The sequence below is a fragment of the Acanthopagrus latus genome, chromosome 4 (genome assembly GCF_904848185.1).
Source record: "Acanthopagrus latus isolate v.2019 chromosome 4, fAcaLat1.1, whole genome shotgun sequence".
NCBI lineage: Eukaryota > Metazoa > Chordata > Actinopteri > Spariformes > Sparidae > Acanthopagrus > Acanthopagrus latus.
Genome location: NC_051042.1, coordinates 2,236,760 through 2,260,780, shown reverse-complemented (window position 1 = coordinate 2,260,780; position 24,021 = coordinate 2,236,760). Strand labels below are relative to the sequence as shown.

Below are 24,021 nucleotides of genomic sequence, written 5' to 3'. Positions count from 1 at the left end.
AAGGTTAACAGAATTTTCAATCAGAAGAGAAAGACCTTCATTGCCTGAAAAAAATGTTGTTTTTTTTTTGCCAAAACAAACTCTCTTTGTTGTAACGACTGAATAAGCTGAATAAACAAACTGACCTCAAAGGACAGAACAGTCTCATCCTGTTACTTTTTTTTATATTTGGCGGACCCTGCCACCTTTCTAGCTTCAAACAGTGTTCTGAGGATCTTATTTCCTCCGAGTTTGTATCATTACCTCAGTAACGTTGCTAATATTAAAATTCTGAGTTTGAATTTGTTTGCCAAACATACATAGTGCCCCTTTAAGTGAAATAAATGGAGTCAAACAAAAAGCAAATAACTTCGAAAAAGCTTATTTAGCTCTAGATTAAAAAAAAAAACATGTATTCTCTTCCTGTCCCTCTTAGACAGTAACAATAAGGCATAAGACTGGCATAAGAAAATGATTCGAATTTTAACAGATTCATCATAAATGCATCACGACTTTCTTGATTCTTGACTTTACTGGTGTTTTTCTTCTCCACCCTGCCGCTCAGACGGCCTCGGGGGAGTCCAGCACTGATTTGTATGATTATTATTTGCTGCCGTCCCGTCCAAGGTTTTGATATGCTATGGTTGTTTCCAACTCGATAGTTAAACATCATGAAATCTTCAAGAATATCTTTTATATGACATTTTACTCCAGCCTCCGAGCTATCAGCTTAAAAGATGATGTTTTTTTTCTTTTCTTGCACAACCTGCAACTTTCTTTGCTTTTATTTTCCTCAAAATAAAAAGCATCTTGTATAACATTACAATCAGCTTACATACCAACATGAAGAAACCTATGGCACATTTTATAAAGAACAATATTCATGCTCCAAACCATCACATTTCAAGTTGTCATACCATCACTACATTCACCATAAAGGAAACACAAAAACCCAGGTGCCACCACGTGTCCCTGAGTTAGATGACAGCTGAAGCTAAGGTTACAAACTGCAAACAGCCAAAATCACAGATGTTTTAACCTTGATTAAAACCACTAATCATGTTCGTTTTGCTGTTTTCTTTTCTAATTTCAGCGGCTAGAATTCTGTTTTCCTGCAAATGAATCACATGTTGAAAGTCAGCGTTGTGTGAGTTTTAGTGTGTTTGACTCTGTCTCCCTCTGCAGGCTGGTAGCAGAGTGAAGGCTGTCCTTCATTGGCCTCACCTTGGTCCATCAGCACCTGCTCTAGTTTGACATGGAAGTACAGGAGATGTAGATTCACAGGAATTGTCAATATTTGCTAGGTAAACAGTCCTTTGAACCAAATAACTGTCTGATATCTGTAGCTCTGTGGATAATATTAAATTAGAACAAAAATCAGAAAAACAATCTCTATAAACATCATCTTTCCAGCATTAAACATAGACATATTGGATGAATTAATATTTTTTTCAACTGAGTTTGATATTTAAGACTCTAACACTGGTGGTATCCACAAACTGAAGGTGGGGAACTTCCAAATCCAAGTTTACACTTATTTCAACCCTTTTCTAACACAACATAGAAACAAATTAATCCTGTAATACCCACAAATATGTGCATGTGTATTTGTACTGAGACTGTAAAGCCAGAGGAGTTCTGTTTCATCAGCTTCTATCAGCTCTGTATTCTCCTGATCATTACAATGTTGATGCCAGGGTATTGATTTCATTCGGACCACTGAATAAACTCAGGGCTGACTCAACTTGACACGATATTCAGTTCAATTATAATCATTTTATAATATTTAAATTTAAATTTAACTTAAGGCTGTGTTGTGTTATTTAGTACTTGTATATGCATACTGCTGCTGTTATGTCCTAAGTCATATTTTTTGCACTGAGGAGAATATATCATAATATCTAACTGACATTTTGGATGTCCTTATCACATGTAACACATCCAATACTGAGCAATCATGTGTCACTCCTTTTTAATTCATTTTCTATATATCACATTCTCAGTTTGTGTCGCTCTAAGTTGAATTTCTATGCACCAAAATTCAGGCTTGAGTGTGAAGTGCTCATTCGATAAGCTCTTAACATGCTTTAATAAAGGTGAATCATCCCCTTATATCTTCATGTATAGAAATGATATGCCTTAATGTATACTGTGTACTCCCGTCGCTTTTTATTATTAATGGAAGGTGAGAGGATGCAGAGTGGAAAGATAAAGGAGGGATTGAAAGAGCGTGCTGGGGGACGAGACCTCGCCACTTAAACACAATAACCACAGCTGAAAGGAATGTCATGCCTTAACAGGATTTCACAGCTGAAAACCCTTTTCTTCATAAGACACTGGCTGGATTTAATACCCATACTGTATGTGTGAAATTCTATTTTAAAGAGTCACAACTGTAGCAGCAAAATTCCTCTACGAACTACTTCCTGAATTTCACACTGATTCCATAAATTTACAGGCCATGAGTATTAGCCACAGTCACCCCTTCAACCTGCAGTCTTTAAAGATTTCCCTGGAGTGGATCCTGGAGTGGTTAGTCAACTGTAAATGCAAAATAGGTGACAAACAATAAGCACTGAACACCGCTAGAGTTCAACATCCAGAGATAATAATGTTTCTGATCATTTGTGGATGCCAGAGGGAAAAAAAGAGAAATAACTGATTGCAGCAAACAGCACACAGTGTGCATGAAACGTAATTTATTACTATTTATGTTATGTGACATTAGTGATATTTTTCATATGCATTTTTTACATGATGAAATATATATTTTTTTAAAAGTATTGCATATGTAGTGCTTAAGAAAACAACAGATCAAAACCTCACATGTAGTAATATAGTAGTAGTAAATTGGCAGGAACAACATACAAAATCAATAAATAATATGTTTTAAATAGAGTTTACATGACGGATCATATCCATTCATATTCATGCATATGAAAAACCTTCAGAGCGAGCATTGTCATCATTCATTACCAACACTGAAAACTTTCCTGCAGTTTAATATTAACTTGATACAAGTAGTCCACATTATAAAATCATTGCATATTGTATAAGAAATGCTTGTGTAAAATGACTATCTTGTATTGTGTTACATGTATTACTGCGTGGTGGTGCTGTGGCGTTTACAGTTCAGGTGTTGACAGTGTTGGCTGCAGTCAGGAGTGAAGTGAACAGAGAGTCTGGTCTTTGCATCAGCACAGCTGGACTGTCTAACTCTGCCACCTGTTGGGAGAAATAACATTCTGTAAGTCTGGGTTCAGGACACACAAATGTTCTTTTTGCATATTTGTATTTGTCTGGTACCTCTCCGTTGTCCATGACCAGGATACGATCTGCGTACATCACAGTGTTGATACGATGTGCAATGGTGAGCATGGTGCAGTCATGGAAGGCTTCTTTGATTGTGTTCTGTATCAGAGCGTCTGTCTCTGAATCAATGGATGCCGTCGCCTCATCCAAAAGAATGATCTGTTGGACAACAAAAGGGACCGTTAGTATTGATGGAGAGAGAGACAAAATGAAAAGTTGACATTACACATTTCTGCAAACCACAGGTCCATTAAATGTGGTCATTTCATACATCTCATATCAAAATTTCTACAGTGCTGTCAATTTATGTTCAGATTACATGTGAATGAGATGTCTTTCTCATCAAGAGGAGGGTTTGGTGGTCACATGATGCCTGGGCTAAATGGCTGCTAATCTAGAGCCCACTGTTGGAGACTGGTTCAACCAGGACAGGGTATTTTCAATGACATGATGTAGTGATGATGTAGTGACCGAACCAAGGACAAAGATACTGGTCGTGGTGAGATAATTAATGCAAAAGTGAATGAGCTTGTTAGACTGGTGTTGAAGCTCATACAAATATATGTTCACATTACGTGGCAGCAGTAATCCACCAGCTTTTCAGCGGCAGCAAGCTTGGAGAGCATTCAGATCAATAGAAATCAGAGAGGTCGAAACATTTCCAGACCTTGGAGTTGCGGAGTAGTGCTCTGGCCATACACATCAGCTGTCTTTCTCCTACCGAGAAGTTCTCTCCATTTTCCAGCACTGGTGCCTGTAGTTTCTCCTCCAGTCTGGAGATCTGAGAAAAAAACAACAATATTCAAAAACCATACTCTTAGTATTGCTTTAACAGCCTGCTATAATAATAGATGTGTTCAAATTAAATTACTTGCTACTCGGTTCTTGAGTTTAATTTGTTATTCATATTTTTAAACAAGTAGTTTGTTCACTAAAAACATGTTTAAACTCAAAGAGCTCAATCCTTGCAGTTAGCCGTATTTTCCACCAGGCAGCAGACATACCTCCCTGTGTGGTCAATGGCCCCTGCAATGGTGACCAGGTAGCCCCAAATATTTAATTAGCTAGTTTACCACCTCCCAAGTTATTGGCATGGTGGCCCTCACAGAGGAGAGAACAGTGGAGAGTTTAGAGAAACGCCCGTGTTTCCAAAGGTGAAAACAAAGGAGTGCTACTTAGAAATGGAAGTGGAATGAACACCCTGATTGACTTACTATGGGTACTACTGGGATGAGTTGTCAGTTTAGACTCTCTGTGTCATGCTCATCAATCAATCAATCTCATCGTTAGAGTTGTTTTAAGCACCTCTAATACTTAATCTGATTTTGCTGACTAACAACAGTGCAACACCACTATAGCCCTTTTCCCATATGATCTCTGGACAATATCCACAGAATCAGATCAATATACTTTCCACACTGGTTTGTTCACACGTGCAGCACATAACAGGAGAATGTCAGACATGTTCACACGTCTGCGCCTGGGTAGAAGGATTCCAACTGCTCTGTAATGATCACTGTTTTTGATATCAATACTAATATCAGTGAAATAATAGAAAGGAATATATACACGAGCAGAGAATCACATGAAACAGCTACACAGCGCATGAAGATCTCACTGTAGGAAGAAAGCAGCAGCATTTAAGGTCTGTGTCTAAAGATCTGTGCAGCTTGAATGGGCCATATGGAAGCACGAGAGGGGAAATATCCTGTACCAGAACTCCTGATGAGAGGCTCAGATAACGTTACTATTCAATTTATGTATCATCAACAGTTGCCATTGTTGTAATTCAAACTGTAAAACAAATGACCCCACACTAAAGATACTGTAAATGCACTGCTCTTCACACTATACTGCTAACATACTGAGTCCTTCATGTAGGTCTTTTCCAGCGCTGCCCAGATCTCCTCATCTGTGTAGTAATTGAAGGGGTCCAGGTTGTACCTACAGGCCAGCACACACACATTATCACAGTTGGTTAAGCTGTGAATAACACAGTGTGTGTACAGACATGAAACTCTTTTAAGTTTAAGAGGTTACCTGACAGTGCCAATAAATAAAACAGGATCTTGGGGGATGATGGACAATTTGCTGCGCAGATCCTGCAGACCAATGGACATCACATCCACCCCATCTATCAAGATGGATCCTTCTGCTGGCTCCACCAACCTGAAGAGAGCCACGCCTAAAGTAGACTTACCTACACACACAAAGCATATAGTTCAGTAGAGTATGTACAGTGATCCTAATTGTTTACAGGGGGAGGGTTTCCCTCACACCCTTTTAGTCATGGCTTCACAAAACAACACGATGTAAAATTCTAATCAAAATCAAAATCAGAAATACTTTATTGATCCCAGAGGAGAAATTGCTTGTGTTACAGCTGCTGACATTCAAAGTCCAGAAATATGCAGATAATAATAATACAGAATTATTATAATATTAATATAATAACAACTATATATAAGCGAGAAATACAACAAAAATACAAGAAGTGTACATTCTACTAGAAGGTATCCATATATACAGTGTAATAAATAATGCTGCAGTTGAAAATATATGGGTTATTGCACATTGTTTGTCTTAATTATTGCACATTAGACAGACACAAAGCGTCCAGAGGCCTCTTATTGACTCAGAGTGTCTGACACCCTCGCTGACACAGCCATCAGAGAGTCCAGCTCCAGTCGCACAACATCACTGGCCTTGTGGATCAGTCTGTTTAGTCCACTACCCTCAGCCTGCTGTCCCAGCACACAGCAGCTTAGAGGATAGAACTGGCCACCACAGACAGACAACACATCCTGAGCATAGGCCAGCAGATGGTGAAGGACCTCAGCCCTTCTCAGAAAATAGAGACAACTCTTTCCCTTCCTGCAGAGGGCATTAGTGTTCTTTATCCAGTCCAGTGTATTATCAGTGTGGACCCCCAGATACTTATAACCTCTACAATGTCCACCCCCTGGATGGAAACAGGGGTCTGCCTCAGGTCCACAACCAGTTCCTTGGTCTTGACAAAGCTGTCAGCAGTCCTGTACACATCTTCAGCTCCCTTACTGATACATTCAACTATTGCTGAGTCATCCGAGAGCTTCTGAGGATGAAAGGTCTCTGTGTAGCAGTTGAAGTCTGTGGCGTAGAGGGTGAAATGAAGGGAAAGAGGACAGTCCCCTGTTAGGTCCCAGCAGACAGCAGTAGGATTGATGGTAGTGTTATCAGGGGGTACAGGGGCCTAGTCCTCATTCCTCTCAAGACCATCACTGCATTCTGGCTGCTACCAGGTGTGCTCTCCTAAGAGGCTCAGAAGTGCAGTGTGTCAAACAGATACTGATGGACTTTCTTGAGACTGAAAATAATGGTTAATGCCTCCTTCTCACACTGGAAATAGCCCCGCTCTGCTGATGACAGTGATCGTGACATGCAGCCGATCGGTGGGATAAATAACACTGTTGGCTGATGCATCACAGGACAAGAAGAGGAGCTTCTTGTCATCGAAGTGCATCAACAAAAACAGCCAACAACTGAAGGCACATCTTTTGGCTGCCTCAGATACCTGGCTCTGATGTTGTTCCACCATTCATGCATCTTTTCTTATAGTCTTCCTTCAAGAGCTGGTCTTGAAGCTCCAGCAAGGTGCAGATGTTGAGCACAAAACTGTGGTAATGTTTCATCATGACCAAGAAAGACTTTAAGTGTGTTTAATTGGTTGGCTGGCTGTGTGGCATTTACAACAGCTTTTACCTCGTCAGCAATTGGGTGAATCCCTTTGTGGTTCAATTTTTAGCTCAGGTTTACTACTTCTGATGCCAGGAAGACACAGCGTGGGAAAGTCCTTGTAGTTACAGATTATCCCAGTATCACAATGTGTGCTGGAAGGTCTCTTCATACGTCATCCAATAGGAGCTGCTGGTAGGCCTGCGACATTCCCAGTGTTGTGAATTTCTGCCATCTGTCTGCACGTTTCTTCACACAGGATGGTCATGCCTGCCTCACTGTCTGTTTCAATGTCATGTCCATTCCCTGACCTGCTATTTATATGGCTCCACTCTCTTCATCATCAAGCTTGTACATCATGTCCTCCTCTTTCTGTTTTTTCTTCCAGCCTATGTTTTGCACCTCTTTTATATTCCCAGCCAAGTGTCCCCTCATGCAGCACTTGTGGCAAACTGAATCTATGAATTGGCAATCAGCGAGAGCACTCATGAAGATGGCTTGCTGTTGTTCTGTCTGTGATTTTGATAGCCACAAAGTCCAGACATTCACATGCTGCTGCTAGTCATCCAGTTCTGGGTCAAACTAATCGATTTTGCCATATGTGGCCATTCTTTGCTGACTTTGAAGACTTTAGTTTATTCTTGTCACCAGTGTTATAATGTCAAGGCTACTCAAAATAATACACAGTCCAGGACATACACTGGACTTGCAGTTTATTGCAACATCCAAACTTCTTGTACAGTCCTGCTAATTCTACATAATGTCTGGTTAAAGTACAGGACTGTACTGACCCGTGGAGGTCCTCGACTGCCTACTGAAAATTACATTCACAATGCAACAATATAGACTATTGGTTTAGTGCATATGATTATTATCTAATATAACATATCTGAATATCTCACTGCAAGTGTCAGAATTCTATGCAAGTATTCAGGAGTGTTTAACATTCAACTCTATGATGATAAGTAATATTTTCTTCAATCATTCATTTTCTTAAAATGTCTATTTACACTTACCAGAGCCTGTTCTTCCCACAATTCCCAACTTCTCGCCAGCTCGAATGCTGAAATTGAGGCCGTTCAGGACAATGGGTGTATTCTCCCTGTACCTCATCTTATAGTTCTGGAAGGTGATGACTCCTGCCTTTGGCCAGTGCTCTGGGATTTCGGCCTCCTTTATGTGTCTGGGGGCCTCAGACTTACAACCCTGTACACAATAAACATCAGCTGATGGAGTTAGAGGATAGAAGGGGTGTGTGATGATAGCTAATACATGATGGACGTCTTTTTTTATATGGCTTTTAGCAGGTTCTCGTCTTGAGTAATTTAATGGACAGTATTGGATTTGTGACCTGTGTCAGTATTTTTCTGAAGCAGAGAAGTTTAGAGCCTGACCGTGATGTATTCCAGCAGGCGCTCCACTGAGTTGAACCTTGCCTCCACCTCTGTCGACTGCCTCACTGTGTACTGAAGCAGGCCTGTCAACTGGATAAGACATTAACACAGCCTGTAAACACACATGCTGCAGTCGGTGCAATGTATTGTGACTCATTCATCTGCTGTCCAAATTCACCTGTATGGTGTAGGACATGGCCAAGCCTTTCAAAGACGGACTGATGATCTTATCATCACTGAGCACTACAAACAGAGAAACCATCAAGGTCATGGTCGCAGCCATGAAGTCCAGCCAGAAGGAGAGCCAACGTGTGCCCGAGTTAAACAGTAAATAGTGGTTGGAGTTGATGTCATTCAGTGTTTTGAACCTGTAAGATGACAAAGTACAAGCCAGGTTTTGTGAAAAATACAGCCGCATTCCAATCATCAATCAATTAAACAGTGTTTACAGAGCAGCCGGTGACCAGAGACACTGCAGCATCACCTGCTGCTTTTCTACTGCATGAATGTCACAGAGAAGAATTATAAAAGAGCAAAAATTCTCAGCAAGTCTGAAAGGTCAGCAAACAAAAAGTGAAAATATGCTGTGTTTCATGTTGAGGAAGTCTTACGTTTTAATGTGGCTGTCTCTTGTGTTGTAGGCATGGATGGTGCTCAGGCCCTGCAGGGTAGATGTGGTGTGAGAGATGCAGGGAGAGCGACTGATGTTCTCCATCCTTTTCATATGACGGATGCTCCGCTGGAATATACTGCAAAGGAATCACAACTGCTATCAATTTTTCTTCTTTATTATATTCTTATATTCAAGCAAAGTAAATGTTACTAAATTGGCTTAACATGAAATCAACAATACCAAATCAACTGCTATTGGTGTCGACTCACAAGAGAATGAGGATAAACAAAGCTCCTATAATAAGCACAGCCACCAGCATCGGGGGAAAGACAGCTGAGATGATGACGACGGTGAAGGTGATCAACAGAGTAAACTGCAAGAAAGGGTCCATGTGGAGGGGAAGCACGGTGTCCACCTCCTCTTGATCTTTGGCAAAGCGGTTGAGAATGCGGCCGGTTGGTGTAGTGTCAAAGAAACTCATGGGACTGTTGATGATCTATGGAAGAAAACAAAAGAGCTTTATCATCAAGATCATACTTTAAACATTAAATTGATGAGAAACAGGGTAACCAGTTTTAAAACTGTAAAGTGTGAATGTTTGTTTGAAGGAGTCTTGCGGTTGGCCACTCCACCTTACTTTCTTGAACATGGTGTCGTGGAATTTGCAGGCGGCATGCAAGGTGACCCCAGTGTAGAAGAAGCACTTGATGATGGCAAGTACGATCATGATAATCACCACCACGCCGTAAATGAGCTGGTAGAAGTGCAGGTCATTGTTTTGCGAGATGTCGCCCTGGCTATCAGTCTTATTTGGTGAGAGGGAAAAAAACAGAGAAGGTTAATTAATTTTATGATATTGTGAATAGTCACCAGTGTGTGTGTGTGTGTGTGTGTGTGTGTGTGTGTGAGATATATCCTCCTCACCCCGTTACCCTGCCCCAGCCAGTAGCTGAGCCACCAGTTGCTGAAGGCTGTGGATCCAATCATTAAGACGATGTTCAGGATGACGAGGAGGTTGATGAAGTAGCCTGCAACAATAAAGTCACGCCGAACATCATCAACTGGTCTGGCCTGTGTGAACTGTGTATTTTTGCATACAATCATGCCGAGTTGTGCACATGTGTTTGTTGAATCAGACCTCCAGCTGCCTGGCAGTATTGATGATAGACTCTCCAGGAGACAGCACCTTCTGTGGTGGACTCCTTACTGACCAGCTGATCACTGTCACCAGCTGAAGAAAAGGATTAAAGTGAGTGTTTTTGTCCTGACTGATATAAAATGACACAGGCGTAAATGTAGCTGTACTGGAGATCCATTGACCCAGACTGAAAACATTTACAGTAGTGTAAATACAATGTCAAGAAACTGTCTATGCAGTGTGTTACATGTAATGAAATAACAAAATAAAGATAATTGTAATCCGCTAAATTTACAGAATTAAATTTAATTGTTTGTAATTACTTAGGTGTTACATCTAAATGTATTATTACCACTAAAGCATAAAAATACTCTAGAATGAAAGTAATTCATATCAGGATCAGGAGGAGCTGTCTCCACATCCAGACAGGCTCCATTCACTGGGCACTAGTTTCCCTACTGTGCATTTGCACCACCTCCTGTCTGCCAATCAAATCAATGTGCACTGCTTGTATTGATTTGATTACATTCAATAAGTCATTCATTTCTCTATTTTGTCAGTTCACATCCAGTTGGCTGCATAATTATGTTTTGTTACGTGTTATTGCCCAGTTTAAAACATTTGTTAGAGAAGTAATCAAACCATAATAAGTTACATTACATTTTTACCAGGGTAACAGCTAAGATCCATACAGTGTTCAATTTCAAAAGCGACCGTCACAGAAACACAGTGTGCTGGAAGGCAAATGTAAAACTTGAAATACTGCAATGTGATAATCATTTAAATACAGGGGTAATGATGCCCATTTTCTCTAAAGGAATTCCTAGTGTTGCAAAGTGACAGAAGAAGTCTTTTAACTGTGTAAAGACTGAAAATATCAGAATTACAATTCAATGATGTGATGTTATGAGTTTTGCAGACTTACATTTTTGGTCGGCTGGGTTAACATCCTCCTTTTCATCTGACATGTCAAACACTGGAATGAAGCAAAAACAGCGGGGGAAATATAAATGACATGACTGACAACAATCCTGTCATTTCTACTGAAGCATATAGATGCTGAAATATTACCACTGTCTTAGCATATTTACAGTAAGAGTTGTGTTGCTCTTTCTTGTACTGTTTCAAAAGCTCTTTTATCTTGCATTATTATATAACAGTAAAAAAAAAAGCATCTTTTATGACTCAGTCACCCTTTAATGACGCACCAGACTATTGGCATTACCTTTAGCCTCCTCCTGGTTATTGTAAATTGGCATTACATTTTATAGAGGCCATTTAATGAGGCCACTTTGCTCCACAGAGAATTAAAGAGAAGCAACATGTTGCAATCCTTTCTGCACTGTGTCTGTGTCTGGATAACTTCTTTTACAGAGTGTACAACAGTACAGTTGCTGCTGTGCCTCTCTAATCAACTCTAACAACTCTAAACTAACAACTCCAGCCTTATTTTCAATCATTTTAAGCTCTGGATGGACAGATTGAGGCATCATAAGTTATGCCATATTAGTTTTTTTTGCAATTACACAGACATCGTACACAAACATTTTTTTTATTTTTATTGTTACTATACCTGGGTTCAATATCCCACCGTCTGTTTGATCTAGCTCAACCTCCTTCAGCTGGGCAGAGTCTTGGGTTGACTCTTCCTCCTCTTTCTGAGTCTGTACACGATAAGAAGTTAGAAATAACTCATTTTATTACAGTATATAAGACTAAGGGCACACTGTTCTCTGAATTACAGCAAACTTTGCTTTAATTGTTTCTGAGCCAGTAAGACAGTAGATAACAGGTGAAATCTTTTACAGCTCGTAAAAAGTAATGTGAGACCCATTGTGAGAAACGCAGAGTCACAGGACATCTGACTTCTGTACTCTAGGTTTGGCTCTTTACTTTGGACTGTTCCATCTGGTAGTTGCTGATGAGCTGAGCATAGCGACCGCTTGCTTTCATCAGGGCCTGATGGTTTCCGCTCTCCAGCACCTCGCCGTCCTCCAGAACCAAGATGTCATCACAGAACTCCAGATACTGACAGACACACGTGAGGACAGCCATGTCAACAAACCCACTGCAGCACTGTGGCCAAAGGTTGAACCAACACAGTCTAAACAGCAGTCACATAAACATTTTATGTGTGTGTGTAGACACTCTAACTCAGAGTTACTCGCAGCTCTGCTCATTTATGATTCAGAAAAGATTATTGGCAGCATTCAGATGCCACCTCCTGTTGCGTGATGACAAATAAAAATTGTGTCTATCTCCCCACCTGCAGCTGGTGTGTAACCAGTATGATGGATTTTCCATGGAGCTCCTTCTTAATGCATTCTTCAAAGATGTGTTTCCCCACGTGGGCGTCGACAGCAGATAGCGGATCGTCCAGGAGGAAGATGTCCCTGTTAGAGTAGACGGCTCTGGCCAGGCTGATCCTCTGCTTCTGCCCTCCGGACAGATTCAGCCCTCGCTCTCCAATCTGCCAACAAAACAACACAAAACTACTGAGAAGACTGGCACCAGCATCTGCAGCAAAAAAAAAAAAACACTTTTTGTTTTTGCTATGTTGGTTTTTTTTTTTTACCCTGAATTGTGTTGATTTGGTTATGTCAAACTCTCTCAAACTTCTATTCCACTTGTAATTAATTTCAAGTTTTGACTCAGACTCAAACATGATGTATTTCATAAAATACTTATCATAATTTGAACAGTACTTCCCTGAACATCTAGTTTTAAATTCACATTCATTGGAGAGTTGCAGGAGATCACAGCGTAATTCAATTATCAGTATTAGTACCCCTCAGTAATAGTACAGTTACTGAGGAGTTAGCTAGAATCCCTTTTTTCCAAAAGTCAGGATGCTTAGATTATACTTGGAATGGAAAACCATTTCTGCCATGTGATGAAAAAATATCCCGTAAGTACAACGAGAAACTTCATCATGACTTATAAGACTTAGAATCTCAGAATGATGACTTCATATCACAAAATAATGATTCAGTATCTAAAAATAATGACATGGTATCTGAAATGAATGACTTAATATTGCCAAAATAATGACAAACTTCTAAAATGATAAAAGCTTTAATTTGATTGGACAGATGCAGCAAAGAGCGCACACATGCTCTTTATTCATTTATTCTGTTAACTTTTCTAACAAAATCATTATATTAAGATAAGTCAGTCATTATTTTGGCATACTAAGTCATTACTTAGAGACAAATTATTTTTCTAAAAACTTACATAATCCTTCATCACACTGGGGGGGAAGTGGGTTTTCATATATTTACAAAGAAATTAAGCTAGACACAACTAAGATTCCACAGTCCACTGACAGGATAATGGTCCTTCTCAACAATTACATTTATGACTCCACACTTCAACAAGGTGCTTCTTTCCACACCACCTGACAGTGTTAGAATTAATGGTTCCACTACACTTATTCATTAACAAGCTCCTACCTCAGTTTGGTCGCCATATGGAAGGATTTCCAGGTCAGGTCTGAGGCTACAGACATCCACAACTCTGTCGTATCTGTGGAGACAGACACCAGTTGCAGAGTTTAATGTATTTAGATGAGACATTTTGTGGCATGATGGGTTTTTATTTTATTCAGATGTAACAGAAAAACAACCAAAATTGGGAATTTATTAATATACAACACATATATACCATAATGAGGAGCAGCAGTATCTATTGCTTGTAAACGATTAAATCTGATGTTTTATTGAAACAAACCCTTCTATTTAATTAGTTAGATTAATTTAATTAACTACGCTGACTGCCTGGTTACCGTGGCAACAATGCTTTAACTTGTTTGCTCATACTGTTCCTGGGAGTTTATGTGAAGTAATAATGAGAACACACTACAGCCTTGTCTTTTTCAGCAGCACCACAGAGACTGCATATGGAGACAAGAAAACCAATGCTCAGAAATGCAGTGTTTCTCCATGTGGGGTCTAGTTATATGGTACATGGTTATAGCACAACTATAAGCTTAACCTCAGTTGTAAATGTTGGCTGGATCACTCAGCACATGGTCAGCAGGTTCAGAGATAAGAGAAATGTTCTCCCAGTTAAACATTTGTCAAGGGTGATAACACTGTAAATATATATTCAAACACTGTTTTAACCACATCAAATAGAGTAACCCATTAGTTAGGGTGATAGAAAAACCCTTTGTCACAGTAAGGTCACATTTATCTGAAGTGATTTATGACAATCATTCAATTGGTGAAGTGATCAGTTACTTGGCCTGGTTAAAGGGTTCTCCCATTAGGATGTTTTCCTGAACAGTTCCGTGGAATATCCAGGCCTGCTGGGAAACGTAGGCAAACGTCCCATCAGCTGCGAGGGAGCCCTGCAGGAGGTGCATCTGAAATATAAGAACGAGCAGAGGTGACATATGTTACAGAAGTCAATACAGATTCAACAGTTTCACTAACATTTGTATTACAGAGTGATGGACAATAAAACTGACAAAAAATGATATTAGGTCAGACTTGCAGAGGTGTTAAAGAGAAGTAGGACCAAAAGAAAAGTAGAAAGAAGAAGCCAACCTGCTCCAAAATGCTGGAAATCAGTGACGTCTTTCCACTACCCACATTCCCACAGACACCAAGCAGGTTGCCCTTCAGGAAATAACACAAAGAGGATAAGTTTACCCTTGAGACAGGCCAATCATACCTATAAACTGCATATTCTTATCAGTCGTGAAGCACACCTTATGCAGAGTGAAGGAGATGTTTCTCAGGGCTGGCAAAGCTTCACTTTTTTCATTCTCACAGATTTCATCCACTTTGTGTGCGTTCACCCCATTGGCCGAGCTGGGTGAGGAGTGCGGTGCGCTCCAGGACAGTGTCGCGTTTTTCATCACTATGGCCGAGTCACTGTTTCCTCTCTGCGTCAGGTAGGGCTCTGGATTCTGAATCAGCATTACTTTCTGAAACCGCCACATATCACATTTCAAGATATAGCATATTTTTCCCCCCAACCTCCACAATGCAGCAGTGCAAATATTTACAAAAGTGAAAATAACATCCAAACTGTACAAAAGAAACAAAACAAAAGCTCGGCAATACAGTTCCTCTCTGTCTCAGATGTTACCTTCTCTGTAACCACAGCAAGACTGCTCTACCAAGCCCAAATGGGCCTCTTGTAAACCAAAAGCCCCTCCGCTGGGCATATCCACTTTTACAGGATTAATCAATTAATGATATTAATGGGCTGTTTAAACATGAGAGTGTTTTACGCACTCATTTTACCCTGTTATCTAAATATTTCCCCATAAACAATACAAGTGATGTGGCCACACAATCAGCATGAAAATAATAAAACTTTTTTCTTATGGTCACATGACCCTGGACATGTGCGTCCCACTCTTTGCTATGAGGACTCCCTGGGGATCATAGACCCAGGAACTAGGCTATGTTTACAATAATGATCAAATAAATACTTCATATGATTTTGTGGATTATAAGTTTGGGAGGGGAAAATCATATTCACATACCACTATCAATCAGTGGAAGGTAAGAAAACCTTGCAGCGTCTATTATTGAATGACACAACAATCATGAAAGATGAGAGTAGAAATGCATAAGATAATTATGTTAAAGGAAACACACTGTGCTCATATTCAGGTTCATTATTTTGGGTCCCTGAAGAACTGAACAGTATAATCGAGAAGAGAATAGTTTACCCTCAGTCTTTTTAGTGACACGGCAGCTTCAGCAAGGGCCTTGACACTCAGTGGCATGAGAGCCAGGCAGATTCTCAAGGAGTTGAAGATGGCGATGGTGGTGAAGGCCTGGTGATGACAAGGAAGGATGTTCAAACACTACCACACACCATACAACACAGACAGGGCCGAATGTCCTATTAAACACTTCAATCACGGTGAGGCCATGTTAGTTCAGGTTGCTGTAGTGCTGCGGTACTCACTTCAGACGTGTTGAGACTCAGGCCCAGCAGAGTGTGGACAGTAAAGGTGAGAACTGTTGCTATAGTGGGGATGATGCTGGTGATGCTGGTATTGATATTCTGGATGTAATTGACCAGCCGCAGTTTTTTCTTCTCATTTTTCCTCAAGCCTACAAGAGAGATCACATGTTTGGAGACTGTTTTTTTTTTTTTCCCCTTCTGGTAAATTTGCTGATCTCCATATTTGTCCACCGAGCGCCATCACTGTAGCAACTAGGGACAAGTCGTCTGCTCAGAAACACCAAGAGTGTGAGGCACTAATGTGTGAATCTTTCCACCACCTCCAGATCCCTGTACAGGTGCAAACATTTCCCCTTCAACTTTTGAGGCTTCCAAGATTGTCCAGAAATGAATTGAAACCTGCACGACAACGTCAACACGCAGCAGCCTGGATTCTTACCTGCAACCTTCTTCTCAAAGGAGTCCTCCCAGGCGTACATCTTGATAAGTTTGATGCTGTTGAGGATCTCATTCATCGTGCGAACGCGGCTGTCTGTTATCAGCATGGCTTTCCATCTGAACTTGTTAGTGAGCTTGGCTAGGAAAATCTGAAAGCAGAGAAAGCAATTATAACTAAATATGGAAGCAGCGAAAGAGCAAATACAATACATTAAGGGCCGTCACTTTAGCTGGAATTGTTAAGTAAAATTCCTTGTATGTAACATAAAAAGCATGAAGTAGCATTTCAGCATGTAGAAAAAAACAGGGTGAGGCACTGAGGATTAATAATCACACATTCTGTCAGTCATGTTTGAGGCAAATTATACAAATCACATGTTGGATGAGTCTGAATCTTGTACCATGCAAACCTGCTCATAAACATAACAGAAGAGTACATGAAGTCTGCGTGACTAAATGTATGTTCAAGGTTCATCAGTTCAAGAAAATATGACATTTTTTATTAGGCAGTAAAACTAGAAACAAGCTGTTCATTCTTTGGGTTTGTTAACAGAGAGAATGAGCTGGGCGTGTGGAAGAAGCAGAGGATTTTCTACTGTCACATGTTGGCAAGTCAGTAAGATAGTGAAAGTATAATCAGGCAAAAGACACGAGAGAAGAACTTCCTGGGGTTTACAAGCTTTCTGTTTTCTGCCCACTGCAGCAGCACTATGTAAATTATACAAATGCCTGATATGATGATGTATTGATGTCAGGAAATCACTAGATTACAGGCAGGACTACTGATGAGATGTTTCAGGCTGCAGGAACAGTGTTTTCTGTGGTAGAGAGGAGCTCGTGTTTGTGCAGACACTGAGCTTTTTTAACTGCAGGAGAACCTACAGTACACTGAAGGGGGAAAAACACACAAGCATAAAAGACTGTCAGCATACACCACCTCTGTCCAAAGACCCTATTCTCTGAAAATATGGTATATACTGCACTGTGATGTATTGTACTTGTTACCACAACTAACAGTCACACGTCTCGCTTTAAATAGTATGTGATTAAAGACATCAGTATTAGAAATAAGAGTCAACAAAGACTGATTGACTGGTATAACATGGTTAAATATAGTAATCAGACCTGCACAGGGACGAAGATGATGTAGGTGGCGACTCCGGTCAGTGCAGTGTAGCCCAGGACTAAGCAGGCGTAGATGATACACTCAAAGAAGAGGACTATGCTGGCAATCAAGAAGCTCCCAAACAATGCTGCCTCAAATAACCTGTGGCCATCGCTGGTCAAAACATTAATCATCTGGACAGAAGAGAGGGACAGACAGAATCTTTATAATATCAGAAACAGATGACACACAGTACTTCACAAAGAAAACAAAAACAATAATAATAATAACAATAAGACTGTATAGGGCATATAGTCTGACTATTCTTGCTTGCTCTGTTTTACATTTGTATCTACAACTCAGTCACTGTTGCTCTTTTCCCTCTGCCTATTTGCTAAAAAACCCCCTACAACAAGAATTGCATGTGCATGTAAGTGGATGCTTTGTTTGGATCGTTCAGGCGGGCCACACTGGATGCATGAGTAGTGCGTGTGAAAGCACCATGTTAGCAGATGAGAGCAGTCAACTGGCTGCTCACTAATGTTCCAAGTGAGGGTGCAGCAGCACTTCACTTAGAGATCTGAAGGTTGGCATATTTTCGTCTTGGGGAAAATAGACCTGCTTTTCACTGAGGTTTTAATGTCTGTTTTTGTAGAATATGTCACAGGCATGAAGAGGATACAAACAACAGGTGAAATCAGTTTTTTTGCCTGTGCGCTGTCTTCTTCTTTCTCTCCCTCCCTCTCTTGAGCCTTTCTTGCTCTTTCAACAGAGTAGAGGAAAATCACTTCATCATATTTATTGATAATTATCAAGTCAAAAACTCCATGTAAACAGAAAGGGCAGGCAGGACCCACACACCAGAACTATGTTTGCCATTATAAACACAGTTCAGTGTGTTGACACGTCCATCGCTAGCGGTCACAGAGTCCTCGGCTGAGACGCTGCTCTTCATTTTCCCTCTTTGCTAAGCCAGTGTCTGTGAGTAATATTCATAATATTCATCATGTGGCTAAAGTAAGTTCACTTAGAAACTGAGTAATATGTTTATTTGCTTAATTATTTCGATATATCATTGTATTGTGCTTACAGTTTCACAAGATTCCCAGTAAACTTCAAGGAAAATAATCATCTATGTCCTGGAGTTTTTTGGGAGTGTTCAAACTGATTGGAAAGAAAGCCCATGACAGGGAACAGATGGCAACACAGCCAACAGGGGACAGAAAGATAGGCAGCCTGTGGAGCTACTCAGTATCAAGACATGAGTAACACTACAGATTCACACCAGCTTCTTTCTTTCTTCTTCACGCCAGGTCATGATGTCAAAAAATTGCAACAATAATAAAGGAATAAGTGAATTTCTCCATTGTGGGATAAATAAAACCGGAAATCTGGAAATCTAAATCATCCCCTCCCACTTCAGAGGATGGTGGGGAGGAGGACAAAGTGGACGAGCAGTTCTCTTCTAGCTGCACGTAAGTGTGAGAGCATGAGCCAAGATTTGCCTTGTCAGCGTGTTCCCAACCAACTCCTACTCATGTATGCTTGAGACACGTGCAGGACTTCCAGAGACAGCAGGGAGGAGAACCAGTGGTTACACCCTGGAGTTAGTGGACAAGAAAGTAAACATTCCTCTATCTATGTTCCTCGAGTGCAGCCAAGTCCCCATCGACCGTACTGAGATTCCTACCCCGAATGCCAACATGCTCCTCCTACTGAGCAGAGACGTCCTGCAGCTACACAATGTCAGACAGCAGATAAGTTGCCCTGGAAGTGCATCATTCACTCAAAGACTGGACCTAGGATGGGTTGTCATTGGAATGTCTCGGAGGCGCTCACAGACCACTGGAGGTGAACAGCTACAACACAGCTATCCTAGAGTATGCTCGGGCAAGCCACCTCCAGCTATGCAACAACCAGATCAGAGTGAGAGAAGTGTTCAGTCGAGCACCTGAACATCAACGCCATCGAATAACAACCGCATACAGCTCAACGATGCTCTCTGAAGACCGCCTGAGTCAGACCGGCTTCACTCGTACTCCTCATGACAACAGACTTGCACCATCCGTTGAAGATCTGGACAGCTCAAAAAGTTGGATAACACCTTCACCTCTTTGGTCGCAGAGACAACGGCAACGTCTTATTCATACAGTAAATGAGGCTGTCAAGTTATTTTATATTGTGTTAACACTGAAACACAGTGGGACGTTATTTGTAAAAGTTAGCCAATGCTTATTTCTAAGATACTGCTGTAATATGTTTATTTGCCTAATAATGCAGATATTTCATTGTATTGTGCTTACAGATTCACAGTTTTCCCAGTAAACTTCAAGGAAATTAATCACCTGGGTTTTTTTTGGGAGTGTTGGAAAGAAAAAACATGACAAATAGTTAAAGTCTCTGTTTAAATAACCAATATAACCATAAAGTCCTCCTCATGGTACAAACAATACTACATACTCACATTATCATAATCACTTTCATACAGAGAGAAAAACTACTTCACTGAGAGTAAACACATCATCCCCACGTCATGCATCCGTCACTGCACTCTCAACTTTCTCATATTCACCTCAGTTATGATGAAATCAAAAAAATTGTTACCTCTCCCATTGAAATGCCGCTGTGCACCCTCAATGAGATCACTTTCTGATAGGCTATTGTAGAGAAGGCTCCCTTTAGTCTGACAGCAGTGCGCAGGTTCAGCGCCCAAAGCAACGATATGAAGAAAGCTTTGCCAAACTCTGTGCAGAACAAACCGAAGGCCAGTCCGACACCGTGGGACACTGTGGACCTCTCTGGGTTTTCAGCATAGTTCAGGATCTTGTAGACCAGGACAGCCTGAAAAGAAAGAGCACGGATGAGTATACACTGCATTTCTCCCTTTCAGGGCAGTGGTCTCAGGCAACAGCAGATTGTTGAACACACACAGTTTTCTATGGGCTCCAAAATAAAGAGAGCATTTTGTGGCTTGTTGTCAAAAAATGTACTGTTACTGTAATGTTACATGTCAGTAAATGTAGGAAACGCTGCTTGGGTTTAAATAATTTTACATTTGACAAAGGTTGTAAAATATTTCATAGGTGACAGTTCTTTTTCTAAATATATGAATAATGTAAAGTTCTTCTTTACTCTCCACATCTTGCGTATATCAAAAGTCTTGTACCTCTTGTCTGTTTTATTATCTGAAAAAAACTGTCAAACCTCCACTAAAATCTTCATCAATTTCCCTCAGTAATGGGACATTCAGAGAGCACAGCTCGTATTACAACAGTGCTGTAAAATGTCATACATTAACTATTACAATGTACTCAAGTACCATAACGTTTGGAAACACTTAAATTTATTTGAGTTTTATGCTCAGAGGAAACTGTTCTTTGTCCTCTGCTGCATTTATCTTGGAACTGCAGTTACTTACTGGTTGAACATTTTAGCAAAAAAAAAATTAATTTACAAAATACACGGTGGTTTCATCACTTTTGGCTGGTGACACTTAAACAAATCAAATGGCTGTGAGTTGTTAGCATGTCCACCAAGAGGGACCCATGAATGAGTCAGATAGCTTTATGTAAATTAATGCTTTAGGGTCAAAGAGCTCAAATAATCAAAGGTTCACTATGTAGTTTTGGGGAAGACATTTTAATCAGAAGAGAAAGATCTTATGGACCGCTTTTTTATGCCTGAACAAACTTGGGCTGAACTATTTAACTGTACCAACTAACAGTATTAATAATACATTAATAAGAAGAGTATTGCGATCTTGGAGTCCCTTTGTCATCATAAAGAATACTTTTGAGCTGTAGGATAAAGGAATCACCGGAGCTGTTGTGATAAGAATTCAGATCAACTTACCGGCCCCAGGAACACGCATGTCATTGCGATAATACCAATGATGACGGCCAAAATCATCCTGGTTCTTTGAAAGCGAAGGATAACTCGAGTCAGAGAGGCCTTCTCCAGGCCCACCCTCGCCACTTCTTCCTCCCAGAGTCTCTGCAGCCTGCACAGCACACACAGAGTCAACACTTCCAGCCCTCTTACCAAACTGATAAATTAAATCAGGTCACAATACATACACATGGACACACACACACACACACACACTGTCATTTCGCAGATATAAATTGCACTGTGACACGACAGGAGACAGATGTAAAGAGTGACCAACCTTTTCCCACTGGTGTCGGCTCCATCCAGAGCAGACAGGTTGATGGAGCTCATGTCCACCTTATTCCTGAACATGGCCCACATCATCGGGGTCATCCAGGCAAAAGTTGCAAATGACAAGAACCCTGCATTGTCCACAGGATGGGATCTAGACAGGAAGACATGTTAAGTTCTGAGATGGGTAAAATAAGTCACAATAAGCAGTGGTCAGGAACATTATTTGTCTACACACATGCTGGGTGCCGTCAGTGTTACTTACTGTGATGAGGGGAAGCGGATGGGTTTGAGTGTCTGAAGACTCTGGTGGTATTTTCCAAATGTGGAAGACTTGCTTGTTCTCGGGTCATTCAAATCCAGATCAGGATTTTCTGTCTTGGAGGCCTCAGATCCAGTTCTCCACCTGAAACTGTTTTCCTGCAGGGTCATAGATGAAAAGAGAGTGAAAGAGTCAGGCAGAGAGGCAGAGAGAGAGTCTTTCTCCAATATTCCAGCCACAGAGTCTCTAAAAGTGGATCAAACACATCCACAAGACCAACACAGGATGCTGATCAACAATAGGGGAGGAAAAGATGCAGGCAACATGTGAAGAGCTCAGAATTTTCAGTGGAAACTGCCGTTTGTTGAGGACTTACAAAAGAAGCTGCTTGTGTGACGTCATCGTCAAAAGAATAGTCGGACTTCATGTTGTCACGTCCTGCAAGCATACAGAGTCACAATTTCATCAGAAACATTTCTTCAGCCTAGTTTGCCAGATGAGGCCTCTGGCTGGAGGTTCAGGTCTCTTCCTGCTGTGTAGTGTGTGATATTTCTATTATCAGATCTTTGAATGCATTTTTACTGTATTTTGTTTTAACAAATCGCCAAAAAACTTAGAAAGGTTATAAACTTTTTACCAAGATCATGATGCTATCAAAAAGCAAGCATGCATCGAAATTTAAGCAAACTAAAGCTGCTAAAGTAACAAACACATTTCTTTAAAATCAAAGTAAATGTTCCTGTTTTGTGTCCCATGGAGGCAACAGTCCATATATTGGGAGGAAGGTGCCTGTGTGCTCTGAGGCTCACACAGAAACTTTGAGAGAGGAAACTATTCTGTATGTCAGGAGGGAAATGAAAACAAAGCTCTGTTGATGTGTAACCGGAGTGATCACACTGGATCAGCACCATCTCTGTTCTTACATGCCTCCAAATCACACTTCAGTGAATTAAAGAACAGTGTTAGCTAATTATCAGCAATCAGCTGAGTCAAAGCTCTTAATATAAAATCAAATTAAGTCCACATTCCTAACGATGAGTCCATGTGACCTTTGTTACTGAAAAGCAAAATTCACAAGAAGAGCTATGAAGGCAATATTTGCAAAGTGGATGGAATAATTCTGATCAGATGTAGCAACTGTTTGTGACATAATATATGATGACGATAAGTGTAAGAATAATCGATGTATCGTAAATATAAAAGAAAGACTTATCATATGATATTTTTATTCCAGTAAGATAACCAACAAACAGTTCAACCAGCAGGGACATGCAGGGTGACAGTGATGCAGCTCTTCTGTTACAATTCCTGAGTCTAAACAAATATCAGCAAACATGATCACCTGAAGCTAAAAAGGAAAAGAAAAAATATTGTGAAATATTGTGTAACTTTATATCTCAAAACACTGAATATCTAGATAAATTATGTTGACCAGCACTGTATAAACAATTCAAAATAGTCTTCCCACAGCTTTAAGGGGAAGCATAGAATCACAGCTATAATTCTATTATTCAATAAAGTGAAATTAGACATCTTGAAATTTCCTGATGCAAATCGGATTAAAATATGCTGAAACCAAATTAAACTGAACCTACAACAGGTCTAAAATCTTTTAAAAAGTGACACAACAAAAACCTGAATTAATATGACTTAGCTAAAATATGACAATGACAAACTAGACACCCAGCACAGCACTGATTCAAAACTAATTCAAACTGAACTGAGTAAAATTCTCACTGAAACGTAGCAAAATGCAACAATACCTCTGTGTGCAGGACAGGAAGCCTCACTGCAGCCTGTCAGAATGAATGTACAGCTGACACTACAGCAGCATTTTACCCTGCCTCACTCTCATGGTGCTCAAAGAGATCAAAGGTTGGCCTGTTCAGAGGTAAAACTTATGTAAGACTGAAAAAAATCTGTGAAGGAGGAGACAACAATAGACACACTTGTGAATAATTAAACAAATAGAAG

At 40.4% G+C, this 24,021-nt stretch overlaps 1 protein-coding gene across 1 annotated transcript; it reads right to left on the bottom strand.

Moving 5' to 3' along the window:
* Positions 1-2,658: 2,658 nt before the first annotated feature.
* abcc12 (ATP-binding cassette, sub-family C (CFTR/MRP), member 12) lies at positions 2,659-23,908 on the bottom strand. Its single transcript, XM_037096256.1, has 31 exons — positions 23,811-23,908; positions 22,424-22,485; positions 22,051-22,205; positions 21,793-21,939; positions 21,477-21,624; positions 20,229-20,465; positions 17,645-17,818; positions 16,521-16,668; positions 16,082-16,230; positions 15,840-15,947; positions 14,865-15,083; positions 14,701-14,772; positions 14,392-14,516; positions 13,603-13,675; positions 12,417-12,620; positions 12,044-12,178; positions 11,724-11,814; positions 11,076-11,126; positions 10,151-10,243; positions 9,937-10,040; positions 9,650-9,817; positions 9,282-9,508; positions 9,011-9,148; positions 8,578-8,767; positions 8,400-8,489; positions 8,022-8,211; positions 5,332-5,491; positions 5,157-5,235; positions 3,959-4,072; positions 3,286-3,450; positions 2,659-3,204 (listed from the first exon to the last, which is right to left on the bottom strand). The coding sequence occupies exons 2-31, from the start codon at positions 22,472-22,474 to the stop codon at positions 3,112-3,114; spliced, it is 4,098 nt and encodes a 1,365-aa protein (XP_036952151.1). The 5' UTR covers positions 22,475-22,485; positions 23,811-23,908; the 3' UTR covers positions 2,659-3,111.
* Between the last annotated feature and the right edge of the window lie 113 nt (positions 23,909-24,021).

Excerpts from the sequence above, each read along its gene's own strand:
- abcc12 (XM_037096256.1), bottom strand. The coding sequence starts at position 22,474 with ATGAAGTCCGACTATTCTTTTGACGATGACGTCACACAAGCAGCTTCT. Across the intron at positions 10,244-11,075 it reads TAACCCAGCCGACCAAAAAT|CTGGTGACAGTGATCAGCTG; the intron begins GTAAGTCTGCAA and ends CCTTTTCTTCAG. Across the intron at positions 8,490-8,577 it reads CCATGTCCTACACCATACAG|TTGACAGGCCTGCTTCAGTA; the intron begins GTGAATTTGGAC and ends TGTCTTATCCAG.